The sequence below is a fragment of the Oncorhynchus mykiss genome, chromosome 2 (genome assembly GCF_013265735.2).
Source record: "Oncorhynchus mykiss isolate Arlee chromosome 2, USDA_OmykA_1.1, whole genome shotgun sequence".
Taxonomy (NCBI): Eukaryota; Metazoa; Chordata; class Actinopteri; order Salmoniformes; family Salmonidae; genus Oncorhynchus; species Oncorhynchus mykiss.
In genome coordinates, this window is record NC_048566.1 from 63,306,228 (window position 1) to 63,319,961 (window position 13,734).

The 13,734-nt window shown below is 42.2% G+C and overlaps 1 protein-coding gene across 1 annotated transcript in view; it reads right to left on the reverse strand.

The window, feature by feature from the left end:
* shisal1b (shisa like 1b) overlaps nucleotides 1–13,734 on the reverse strand; it is a 67,194-nt gene that overhangs the window by 22,246 nt on the left and 31,214 nt on the right. Inside the window, exon 2 of the mRNA XM_021567916.2 lies at nucleotides 6,408–6,607. Coding sequence (XP_021423591.1) covers nucleotides 6,408–6,474 — 67 coding nt within the window. The 5' untranslated portion in view covers nucleotides 6,475–6,607. The remainder of the gene's footprint in view (nucleotides 1–6,407; nucleotides 6,608–13,734) is intronic.

Sequence of the window (13,734 nt, forward strand, 5' to 3'; positions counted from 1 at the left end):
CTTACCACCGAGACATTAAAAACTGTAACATCTTATGTGTCAGCGAGACGTCGCTGAACAAAGATACGGACATTATAGAGCTAGTGGGATTTTCCATGCAACAGCAGAACAGAGATGCTACCTCTGGTAAGACGTGTCTTTTTGTCAATAACAGCTGGTGCGCGATGTCTAATATTATAGAAGTCACGAGGTATTGCTCGCCTGAGGTAGAGTCCCTTATGAGAAGTTGCAGACCACATTATCTACCAAGATAGTTATCATCTGTATTATTCGTAGCCATCTATTTACCACCACAAAATGAAGCTGGCACTAAGACCACTCTCAACCAACTGTATAAGGCTATAAGCAAAGAAGAAAATGCTCATCCAGAAGTAGTGCTCCCAGTGGCCGGGAACTTTAATGCAGGCAAACTTAAATAAGTTTTACCAAATTTTTAAAGCATGTCACATGTCACTTTACTCCACGCACAGAGATGCATACAAAGCACTCTCCCGCCCTCCATTTGGCAAATCTGACCATAATTCTATCCTCCTGATTCCTGCTTACAAGCAAAAACTAAAGCAGGAATTACCAGTGACTTGGTCAATACGGAAGTGGCCAGATGACTCAGATGCTACACTACAGGACTGTTTCGCTAGCACAGACTGGAATATGTTCTGGGATTAATCCAATGGCATTGAGGAATCCACCACCTCAGTCAGCAGCTTCATCAATAAGTGCATCGATGACGTCGTCCCCACAGTGACTGTATGTACATACAGTGCCTTGCGAAAGTATTCGGCCCCCTTGAACTTTGCGACCTTTTGACACATTTCAGGCTTCAAACATAAAGATATAAAACTGTATTTTTTTGTGAAGAATCAACAACAAGTGGGACACAATCATGAAGTGGAACGACATTTATTGGATATTTCAAACTTTTTTAACAAATCAAAAACTGAAAAATTGGGCGTGCAAAATTATTCAACCCCTTCACTTTCAGTGCAGCAAACTCTCTCCAGAAGTTCAGTGAGGATCTCTGAATGATCCAATGTTGACCTAAATGACTAATGATGATAAATACAATCCACCTGTGTGTAATCAAGTCTCCGTATAAATGCACCTGCACTGTGATAGACTCAGAGGTCCGTTAAAAGCGCAGAGAGCATCATGAAGAACAAGGAACACACCAGGCAGGTCCGAGATACTGTTGTGAAGAAGTTTAAAGCCGGATTTGGATACAAAAAGATTTCCCAAGCTTTAAACATCCCAAGGAGCACTGTGCAAGCGATAATATTGAAATGGAAGGAGTATCAGACCACTGCAAATCTACCAAGACCTGGCCGTCCCTCTAAACTTTCAGCTCATACAAGGAGAAGACTGATCAGAGATGCAGCCAAGAGGCCCATGATCACTCTGGATGAACTGCAGAGATCTACAGCTGAGGTGGGAGACTCTGTCCATAGGACAACAATCAAAAGTATATTGCACAAATCTGGCCTTTATGGAAGAGTGGCAAGAAGAAAGCCATTTCTTAAAGATATCCATAAAAAGTGTTGTTTAAAGTTTGCCACAAGCCACCTGGGAGACACACCAAACATGTGGAAGAAGGTGCTCTGGTCAGATGAAACCAAAATTGAACTTTTTGGCAACAATGCAAAACGTTTTGTTTGGCGTAAAAGCAACACAGCTGAACACACCATCCCCACTGTCAAACATGGTGGTGGCAGCATCATGGTTTGGGCCTGCTTTTCTTCAGCAGGGACAGGGAAGATGGTTAAAATTGATAGGAAGATGGATGGAGCCAAATACAGGACCATTCTGGAAGAAAACCTGATGGAGTCTGCAAAAGACCTGAGACTGGGACGGAGATTTGTCTTCCAACAAGACAATGATCCAAAACATAAAACAAAATCTACAATGGAATGGTTCAAAAATAAACATATCCAGGTGTTAGAATGGCCAAGTCAAAGTCCAGACCTGAATCCAATCGAGAATCTGTGGAAAGAACTGAAAACTGCTGTTCACAAATGCTCTCCATCCAACCTCACTGAGCTCGAGCTGTTTTGCAAGGAGGAATGGGAAAAAATGTCAGTCTCTCGATGTGCAAAACTGATAGAGACATACCCCAAGCGACTTACAGCTGTAATCGCAGCAAAAGGTGGCGCTAAAAGTATTAACTTAAGGGGGCTGAATAATTTTGCACGCCCAATTTTTCAGTTTTTGATTTGTTAAAAAAGTTTGAAATATCCAATAAATGTCGTTCCACTTCATGATTGTGTCCCACTTGTTGTTGATTCTTCACAAAAAAATACAGTTTTATATCTTTATGTTTGAAGCCTGAAATGTGGCAAAAGGTCGCAAAGTTCAAGGGGGCCGAATACTTTCGCAAGGCACTGTATCCCAACCAGAAGCCATGGATTACAGGCAACATCTGCATCGAGCTTAAGGCTAGAGCTGCCGCTTTCAAGGAGCGGGAGACTAATCCGGATACTTATAAGAAATCCCGCTATGTCCTCAGACGAACCATCAACAAGCAAAGCATCAATATAGGATTAAGATTGAATCCTACTACACAGGCTTTTACGCCCGTTGGATGTAGCAGGGCTTGAAAACTATTATGGACTACAAAGGGAAACCCAGATGTGAGCTGCCCAGTGATGCGAGCCTACCAGACGAGCTAAATGCCTTTTATGCTCGCTTCGAGGCAAGCAACACTGAAGCATGTACAAGAGCACCAGCTGTTCTGGATGACTGTGTGATAACGCTCTCGGTAGCCGATGTGAACAAAACCTTTAAAAAGGTCAACATTCACAAAGCCGCTGGGACAGATGGATTACCAGAATGTGTACTCAAAGCATGCGCGGACCAACTGTCGAGGGTCTTCACTGATATTTTCAACCTCTCCCTGACCGAGTCTGTGATACCTACATGTTTCAAGCAGTCCACCATAGTCCCTGTGCCCAAGGAAGTGATGGTAACCTGCCTAAATGATTACCGCCCCATGGCACTCACGTCGGTAGCCATGAAGTGCTTTGAAAGGCTGGTCATGGCTCAAATCAACAGCATCCTCCCCGACACCCTAGACCCACTCCAATTCGCATACTGCCTCAACAGATCCACAGATGACGCAATCTCAATCACACTCTACACTGCCATATCTCACCTGGAGGAACACCTACAGTGAGGGAAAAAAGTATTGGATCCCCTGCTGATTTTGTATGTTTGCCCACTGACAAAGAAATTATCAGTCTATAATTTTAATGGTAGGTTTATTTGAACTGTGAGAGACAGAATAACATTTAAAAAATCCAGAAAAACGCATTTCAAAAATGTTATAAATTGATTTGCATTTTAATGAGGGAAATAGGTATTTGACCCCTCTGCCAAACATGACTTAGTACTTGGTGGCAAAACCCTTGTTGGCAATCACAGAGGTCAGACGTTTCTTGTAGTTGGCCAACAGGTTTGCACACATCTCAGGAGGGATTTTGTACCACTCCTCTTTGCAGATCTTCTCCAAGTCATTAAGGTTTCGAGGCTGACGATTGGCAACTCAAACATTCAACTCCCTCCACAGATTTTCTACGGGATTAAGGTCTGGAGACTGGCTAGGCCACTCCAGGACCTTAATGTGCTTCTTCTTGAGCCACTCCTTTGTTGCCTTGGCCGTGTGTTTTGGGTCATTGTCATGCTGGAATACCCATCCACGACCCATTTTCAATGCCCTGGCTGAGGGAAGGAGGTTCTCACCCGAGATTTGACGATACATGGCCCCGTCCATCGTCCCTTTGATGCGGTGAAGTTGTCATGTCCCCTTAGCAGAAAAACACCCCCAAAGAATAACGTTTCCACCTCCATGTTTGACGATGGGGATGGTGTTCTTGGGGTCATTCCTCCTCCTCCAAACATGGCGAGTTGAGTTTATGCCAAAGAGCTCCATTTTGGTCTCATCTGACCACACTTTCACCCAGATGTCCTCTGAATCATTCAGATGTTCATTGGCAAACTTCAGACGGGCATGTATATGTGCTTTCTTGTGCAGGGGGACCTTGCGAGCGCTGCAGGATTTCAGTCCTTCACGGCGTAGTGTGTTACCAATTGTTTTCTTGGTGGCTATGATCCCAGCTGCCTTGAGATCATTGACAAGATCCTCCTGTGTAGTTCGGGGCTGTTTCCTCACCGTTCTCATGATCATTGCAACTCCACGAGGTGAGATCTTGCATGGGAGCCCCAGGCCGAGGGAGATTGACAGTTATTTTGTGTTTCTTCCATTTGCGAATAATTTGCGAATAACTGTTGTCATCTTCTCACCAAACTGCTTGGCGATGGTTTTGTTGCCCATTCCAGCCTTGTGTAGGTCTACAATCTTGTCCCTGACATCCTTGGAGAGCTCTTTGGTCTTGGCCATGGTGGAGAGTTTGGAATTGGATTGATCGATTGCTTCTGTGGACAGGTGTCTTTTATAAAGGTAACAAACGTGAGATTAGGAGCACTCCCTTTAAGAGTGTGCTCCTAATCTCAGCTCGTAACCGGTATAAAAGACACCTGGGAGCCAGAAATCTTTCTGATTGAGAGGGTGTCAAATACTTATTTCCCTCATTAAAATGCAAATCAATTTATAACATTTTTGACATACGTTTTTCTGGATTTTTTGTTGTTATTCTGTCTCTCACTGTTCAAATAAACCTACCATTAAAATTATAGACTGATCATTTCTTTGTCAGTGGGCAAACGTACAAAATCAGCAGGGGATCAAATACTTTTTCCCTCCCTGTATGTGAGAAGGCTGTTCATTGACTATAACTCAGCGTTCAATTCCATAGTACCCACGAAGCTCATCACTAAGCTAAGGACTCTGGATTGAACACCTCCCTCTGCAACTGGATCCTTGACTTCCTGACGGGCCACCCCCAGATGGTAAGAGTAGGCAATAACACATCTGCCACGCTGATCCTTAACACTGGGGCCCCTCAGGAGTGTGTACTTAGTCCCCTCCTGTATTCCCTGTTCACCCACAACTGCATGGCCCAACACGACACGCCAACCATCATTAAGTTTGCTGACGACACGACAGTGGTAGGCCTGATCACCAACAACGATTAGATGAGCCTATAGGGAGGTGGTCAGAGAATTGGCAGTGTGGTGCCAGGACAAAAACCTCTCCCTCAATGTGAGCAAGACAAAGGAGCTGATAGTGGACTACAGGAAAAGGCGGGCCGAACAGGCCCCCATTATTAACATTGACGGGGCTGTAGTGGAGTGGGTCGAGAGTTTCAAGTTCCTTGGTGTCCACATCACCAATGAACTATCATGGTCCAAATATTACAAGACGATCGTGAAGAGCGCACAACAAAACCTTTTCCCCCTCATGAGACTGAAAAGATTTGGCATAGGTCCCCAGATCATCTAAAGGTTCTACAGCTGCACCATAGAGAGCATCCTGACCAGTTGCATCACCGCCTGGTATGGCAACTGCTTGGCATCTGACCGTAAGGCGCTACAGAGGAAGGTGCAAACGGCCCAGTACATCACTGGGGCCAAGCTTCCTGCCATCCAGGACCTATGTAATAGGCAGTGTCAGAGGAAGGCCCATAAAATTGTCAGACTCCAGTCACCCAAGTTATAGACTGTTTTCTCTGCTCCCGCACGGCAAGCGATACTGGAGCATCAAGTCTAGGACCAAAAGGCTCCTTAACAGCTTCTACCCCCAATCCATTACACTGCTGAACAATTCATAAAAATTGCCACTGCCAAAATCATGTCATCAAAATCTAGTTCTGGTATTCTGATCCTATAGCTGATCTCATAAACCACGGGATATATTTGTTATTTTATTTATTTAACCTTTATTTAAAGGAGGGGTATAAAGGAGGGGTCTGCAGTTATAAAGAGGGTGAATTGGCAATAAGGACGCAGAGCACCTAAGCATTGGAAGTGGACCATAAAGTCATCTAATGATGCAAGACTTAAAGGTGAAGCAGGCCAGGGGGAAGGCAGTCTGAGCCTTACTAGAGGGAAAACAGCTGGATCTGGTTAGGGCTCTGTCGTAAATATTGCCATGTTGTTAGTTACATTAACACCTATCCAATTTTAGGATACTACAGTAAACAGGTTGGCTCTTATGTTCCGTTTACAACCTCAACCTGTGAGCTGAAAGACTATAAACCGAAATAAAGTTATTTGCATACTATTAAACCTCAGGTTGTTTTATAATGTGCATTACAGTTACCGACATACCGTTTCACAAATGCAGATTAGTTACAGTAATCAACATCAATGTTTTACCATGCAGCATACTGTTCCTTGACAGTCATACACCAGTCTCACTTGCCAGACTCACAGGCGACTGTGGGAAGAGACTATATACTTTAACACACACACACACACACACACCATAGCAAAAAGGTGTATAAAACTGCACTGACCTGCAGTGGACAGCAGGAGAAAGATGACTGTCAGGACATTCAAGGACTGCCGGCTGGTGACAGTCATCTTCGGGTCCTCATGAAGAACAGGCGCCAGAGGGGGAGATTCTCACTGCAGGGCTGCTTTAGCTGAACCTCCTGGACATTCTTTGCTTTTTGCCACCCCCCAATCACATGGCTGCTGTTGTCCAACCGGCCACCTGGACAGAGAAAGAAAACCAATCAATCAATGAATTTAATTAATTAACTTAATGATCATGATTATTACGTATAAAGCCTATTGTGGGCTACAGTAACTAAGGGCTACAGTAACTAAGGGCTACAGTAACTAAGGAGAGAAAATATGCTTTTGATCAAATAACATAAATCTAGCCACAGGTTACTTGCTCTGATTGGACAATTGTGCCTTGCAGCACTCACCATGGACCAAAAAGAGTTGGGTCTTTTATCCAGCCCTCTAATAGTTCTGATCAATGGGAGTGCTTGTGATAAATCACATAAAGTGCTCTCTCTGTTAGAAGAGGACCCTGTTTGGCTACAGAGCAGTTCGAGATGAGCCTGTTGGTGATGATGCATCGCACCAGCTCACGGGTATGATAGAGGGGTGCAATGCTAATGGGAGCCTCCACAGGCCTGGCTGGGGCATACAGAATTGAAGAAGAGAGATTTTCAATTCTGAGTGTCCCCGAGAGGCACGTGGAGGCTAGCATTCGCATTGCACCACTCTATCATATCCGTCCGACATCCGTAGAATGTGGCTAAATTAGATAAATAGCTTAGGAGAAACTGTTTTATCTTAGTGAGGATTGAGGACTGTTATTTTCTGCTCTTGGACAAGTTTTTTGCAATTGATCACTGTCTGTTCCTGTTGATTTTATGTTCATCTGAGATTGCCAAATGTAAAATGTATGCTAATTTGAGTTAATTGTAGAGAGCGTCACAGGCTTTGTCATCAAACACTCTGAATAAGCATGAAGGGTTTTAGATTGCGCAAAGTTAGTGTGACAATATCATCCTGCTCATCTGAGCTAGGAAACACTTATCTAGCAGTGTACATCTGTGTTCATGCTAGGAGGATCCTAAATCCCTCAGGGAGAAGAGGAGAAAGACTAGTGAGGCTGCTTCCTGCTTCATAATATTGACTTGGGTTCAAGAGACAGAATATCTGGATGTCTGTCTGCTCAGCCTGGTCTCACAGACTAAGCATAACATAGTATATGAAATCCGACAAACTCAAATTTGTATGGTATGTTACATAAGACAGAAGGTTACTTCAGGATATAACAAAAAGAGGGTGGTTGATCGTGGTGGATGGGTAACTGCATATCATCAAACGTATAGCAATCCAAAGGTTGTGTGTTCAAATCTCATCACGGACTATTTTAGAATTTTAGCTAATTAGCAACTTTGCTACTACTTACTTCTTTTTAGCTACATTGTAACTATTTAGCATGTTAGCTAACACTTCCCCTAACCGTAACCTTAACACATTAACCTAAGTCGTAACCTCAACCCTAACCTTAACCCTTAGCCTAGCTAGCCACCTGGCCACCTAGCTAACGTTAGCAACAACAAATTGGAATTCGTAACATACATATTTCAAATTCGTAACATGTTGTAAGAATTGCAATTAGAAGCATATCATACTAATTGCAATTCATAACATTTCATATGAATTGTAATTCGTATCATACAAAATGAATGATGGACATCCACAAATTAATACATTCCATACCAAACGTAACACATCATGCTAATTTGAGTGTCCTGGTTTTTCATTTACTATGTTACATCTACTCATGAGTCCAGGTTGGTCTGCTGAGATTGTTGGTCTCTGCCACTCTGATTTCTGTCACTCTACTCATACCTGGTCCTGTTTGGTGCAGTATATATAGCCCTGTATGCCCCTGACAAGAAAGGTGAAATGTGTGTTGTTGGAACCAAATCAAACCCAGATGGCCATCACAGTGCAATACAGAGAAACTACTGTATGTGCCATATGTAGTGCATACAGCAAGTATTCAAACCCCTTTGACTTTTTCCACATTTTGTTACATTACAGTCTTATTCTAAAATGGGTTCAATTGTTTTTTCCCCCTAATCATGCTACACACAATACCCCATAATGACAAAACATGGTTGGGGAGTAACGGATTACGTTACATGTAAGGGATTACAAAAACAGTAATCCGTTACATTACCAGCAAAAACATTGTAATCGGACTACAGATACTTTTGAGGATTACTTTGAAATTCAGTAAGGATGTTTGAAGGAAAACATCCTTTACAGTTCTCTGTTTTCTCAATGACATTCAAATCAGCATTGAAAAAAGGTGCATGTTTAAGTTTGTTCCACCTGAGGGAGTCTGACCCCAAGGAGACCACTATGATGACACACCAAATGTGTTTGATGGATCGCAGGAGAAGAGCAGGAATAGGCTTTTGTAGGCTACAGTCCAAGCTACGTCTTCCAATGGTGCGACTGCTGTCGGCATCCAACGATTATCCAATTGGAATAATGTTTGGAGGTAAGGATGACAGCCGTGGTGTAGTCTACGGCGATACGGATATAACTTATTATTGATATCTACGTAGCACATTGATGTAAATCATACTTCTACTCTCTGATTTAGCCATTTGCGCCTTTGGTTGGATTGTGATTGTTGTGGATGGCTGTTCACAAATCTAAATGTGTATTTGAACCCAATAATGGTTGAATTCAAGAAGTTTAAGCTGCCTATCAATCATTGTTTTTGAAACCAGGGACAGCCAGTGAAAAATGCACTCTTGCAACAGCTGCCTAGTGCGTTGATCCCAGCCTATGGAATAAAAATGGAGCTTTTATTGCTCAATCTAATTCATGCTGATCATTTTTTTTATCCATAGGCCTGATGGACACTTGCTCAAACTCGTACACATTTGATAGACTTAAAGAGACAATCTGTAGTTGCTTCATCAATTTTTGAACTTTAAATTCTATATATTAATGTAAAGATATGATTTAATGTAGTAGAAGGTGATGGGTTAGAAGAAGTATACATAACCAACCCATAAAGAAAAATCTAACATCCATATATGGCCAGCTATGTAAACTTTAACATTGATTTATCCTGCAATAGATGTCGTTCAATTGGTAACATATATTTTTGTCTTCTTCTAATTCCTCTAAATTACGTTACTGAGTTTAGGTAATCAAAAGGTTACATTACTGATTACAATTTTGGACAGGTAACTAGTAACTGTAAGGGATTACATTTAGAAAGTAACCTACCCAACCCTGATCATACTACACACAACACCCCATAATGACAAAGCAAAAACTAAAATATCACATTTACATAAGTATTCAGATCTTTTACTCAGTACTTTGTTGAAGCACCTTTGGCAGCGATTACAGCCTTGAGTCTTCTTGCGTATGATGCTACAAGCCTGGCACACCTGTATTTGGGGAGTTTCTCCCATTCGTCTTTGTAGATCCTCTCAAGCTCTGTCAGGTTGGATGGGAAGCGTTGCTGCACAACTATTTTCAGGTCTCTGATGTTTGATCGGGTTCAAGTCCGGGCTCTGGCTGGGCCACTCACGGACATTCAGAGACTTGTCCCAAAGCAACTGCTGCGTTGTCTTGGCTGTGTGGTTAGGGTCGTTGTCCTGTTGAAAGGTGAACCTTCACCCCAGTCTGAGGTCTTGAGCGCTCTGGAGCAGGTTTTCATCAAGGATCTCTCTGTGCTCCATTCATCTTTCCCTTGATTCTGACTAGTCTGCCAGTCCCTGCCTCTGAAAAACATCCCCACAGCATGATGCTGCCACCACCATGCTTCACCTTAGGGATGGTGCCAGGTTTCCTCCAGATGTGGTACTTTGCATTTATGCCAAATAGTTCAATCTTGTTTTCATCAGATCAAAGAATCTTGTTTCTCATGGTCTGAGAGTCCTTTATGTGCCTTTTGGCAAACTCCAAGCAGGCTGTCATGTGCCTTTTACTGAGAAGTGGCTTCCGTCTGGCCACTACCATAAAGACCTGATTGGTGGAGTGCTGCAGGAATGGTTGTCCTTATGGAAGGTTCTTTCATCTCCACAGAGGAACTCTGGAGCTCTGTCAGAGTGACCATTGGGTTCTTGGTCACCTCCCTGACCAAGACCCTTCTCCCCCAACTGTCAACTGTGGGACCTTATATAGACAGGTGTGTGCCTTTCCAAATCATGTCCAATCAATTGAATTTACCACAGGTAGAAACATTTCAAGGATGATCAATGGAAACAAGATGCACCTGAGCTCAATGTCGAGTCTCACAGCAAAGGGTCTGAATGCTTACATTGGCAAGAAAAAGTATGTGAACCCTTTGGAATTGCCTGGACTTCTGCATAAATGGGTCATAAAATTGTATCTGATCTTCATCTAAGTCACAACAATAGACTAACACAGTCTGCCTAACACAGCCTGCTTAAATGTATAATAATAATAATTACAATTATACGTTTTCACATCTTTATTGAACACACTGTGTAAACATTCACAGTGCAGGGTGGAAAAGTATGTGAACCCATGGATTTAATTAACTGGTTGACCCTCCTTTGGCAGCAATAACCTCAACCAAACGTTTTCTGTTGTTGCGGATCAGACCTGCGGTCAGGAGGAATTTTGGACCATTCCTCTTTACAAAACTGTTTCAGTTCAGCAATATTTTTGGGATGTCTGGTGGGAACCGCTCTCTTGAGGTCATGCCACAGCATCTCAATCGGGGTGAGGTCAGGACTCTGACTGGGCCACTCCAGAAGGCGTATTTCCTTCTGTTGAAGCCATTCTGGTTTTGTTTTACTTCTGAGTTTTGGGTCGTTGTCCTGCTGCATCACACAACTTTGTTGAGCTTCAATTGGCTGACAGATAGCCTTACATTCTCCTGCTGAATGTCTTCTTAAACTTGAGAAATAATTTCCGTCAATGATAGCAAGCTGTCCAGGCTCTGAGGCAGCAAAGCAGCTCCTAACCATGATGCTCCCTTCACCATACTTTACAGTTGGGATGAGATTTAGATGTTGTGTGCTGTGCCTTTTTTTCTACACACATAGTTTTTGTTCCTTCCAAACAACTCAACTTTAGTTTCATCTCTCCACAAAAAGATTTTGCCAGTGGCGCTGTGGAACTTCCAGATGCTCTTTTGCGAACTTCAGACGTGCATCAATGTTTTTTTTGGACAGCAGTGGCTTCACCCGTGGTGTCCCCCCCACACCATTCTTGTTTATTGTTTTACGTATCATAGACTCATCAACAGAGATGTTAGCATGTTCCAGAGATTTCTGTACGTCTTTAGCTGACACTAGGATTCTTCTTAAAACTTCTTAGGGATCAAATCCCATTAACAGGACCGATTTGACAGCATCCGGTGAAATGGCAGAGCTCCAAATTCAAATTCAATTATTAGAAATATTTAACTTTCATACAATCACAAGTGCAATACACCAAATTAAAGATTTACTTCTTGTTAATCCAGCCACCATTTCAAAAAGTCTCTACGGTGAAAGCAAACCATGCTATTATCTGAGGACAGCACTCCATCAAACAAACACGGACAATAATATTTCATCCTGCCAGGATGAAACTCACACAAAACTCAGAAATAACGATATAATTCATCAAATCAAATCAAATCAAATTTATTTATATAGCCCTTCGTACATCAGCTGATATCTCAAAGTGCTGTACAGAAACCCAGCCTAAAACCCCAAACAGCAAGCAATGCAGGTGTAGAAGCACGGTGGCTAGGAAAAACTCCCTAGAAAGGCCAAAACCTAGGAAGAAACCTAGAGAGGAACCAGGCTTCATGCCTTACCTTTGAAGAGCTTCTTCTGTTGGCACTCCAATATGTCCCCTAAGCATCACAAATGGTCATTTTGTTCGATTAATTCCGTTGTTAAATCTCCAAAATGTCAATTTATTTGGCGCGTTTGATCCAGAAAAACACCGGTTCCAACTCGCGCAACATGACTAGAAATATCTAATAAGTTCCCTGTAATCTTTGTCCAAACATGTCAAACAACTTTCCAAATACATCTTTAGGTATTTTTTTACGTAAATAATCAATCAAATTTAAGACGGGATAAACTGCGTCCAATAGCGGATAAAAACAAAGTGGAGCGAGCTTTCAGATCGGGCGCCCCAACCACAACAGTACACTAGACTCGACCCTCGTTCTGAACAGCCCTACTTCTTCATTACACAAAGGAAAAATATTAACCAATTTCTAAGACTGTTGACATCCAGTGGAAGCGATAGGAACTGCAAACAAGTGCCTTAGAAATCTCGATCCACATAAAAAACCCATTGAAAACACTGTCACTTCAACAAACAAAAAATTCCTGGATGGTTTGTCCTCTGGGTTTCGCCTGCCAAAGTTCTGTTATACTCACGGACATCATTCAAACAGTTTTAGAAACTTCAGAGTGTTTTCTATCCAGAGTGTTTTCTATGCATATCATGGCTTCTGGACCTGAGTAGCAGCAGTTTACTTTGGGCACACTTTTCATCCGGACGTGAAAATACCGCCCCCTAGCCTAGAGAGGTTTTAACCTCATTGAGCATTCTGCTCTGTGCTCTTGCAGTCGTCTTTGCAGGACGGCCACTCCTAAGGAAAGTAGCAACAGTGCTGAATTTTCTCCATTATTAGAAAATGTGTCTTACCATGGACTGATGAACATCAAGGCTTTTAGAGATCATTTTGTAACCCTTTCCAGCTTTACGCAAGTCAACAATACTTGATCTTGGGTCTTCTGAGATATCTTTTGTTCGAGGCATGGTTCACATCAGGCAATGCTTCTCGTAAATAGCTAACTCAAATTTTGTCAGTGTTTTTTTAGAGGGCAGGGCAGCTCTAACCAATCTCACCTCAATGATTGTACTCCAGGTTAGCTGACTCTTGACTCCAATTAGCTTTTGGAGAAGTCATTACACATACTTTTTCCAACCTACTCTGTGAATGTTTAAATTATTTTTTCAATATAGACAGTTTAAGGAGAATGTGTTTGTCTGTTGTTGTGACTTAGATGAAGATCAGATCTAATTTTATGACCAATTTATGCAGAAATTCCGATATTTCCAAAGGGTTCACATACTTTTTCTTGCCACTGTATGTAAATATTTGTTTTCATGTTTTATAAATGTGCAAACATTTATAATAACCTGCTTTTGTTTTGTCATTATGAGGCTTTGTGTGTAGATTGATGAGGAAAAACTTGTATTTCATCCATTTTAGAATAAGGCTGGTAAGTAACGAAATGTGGAACAAGTCAAGGGGTCTGAATACTTTCCGAATGCAGTGTAACAGGCTATTTC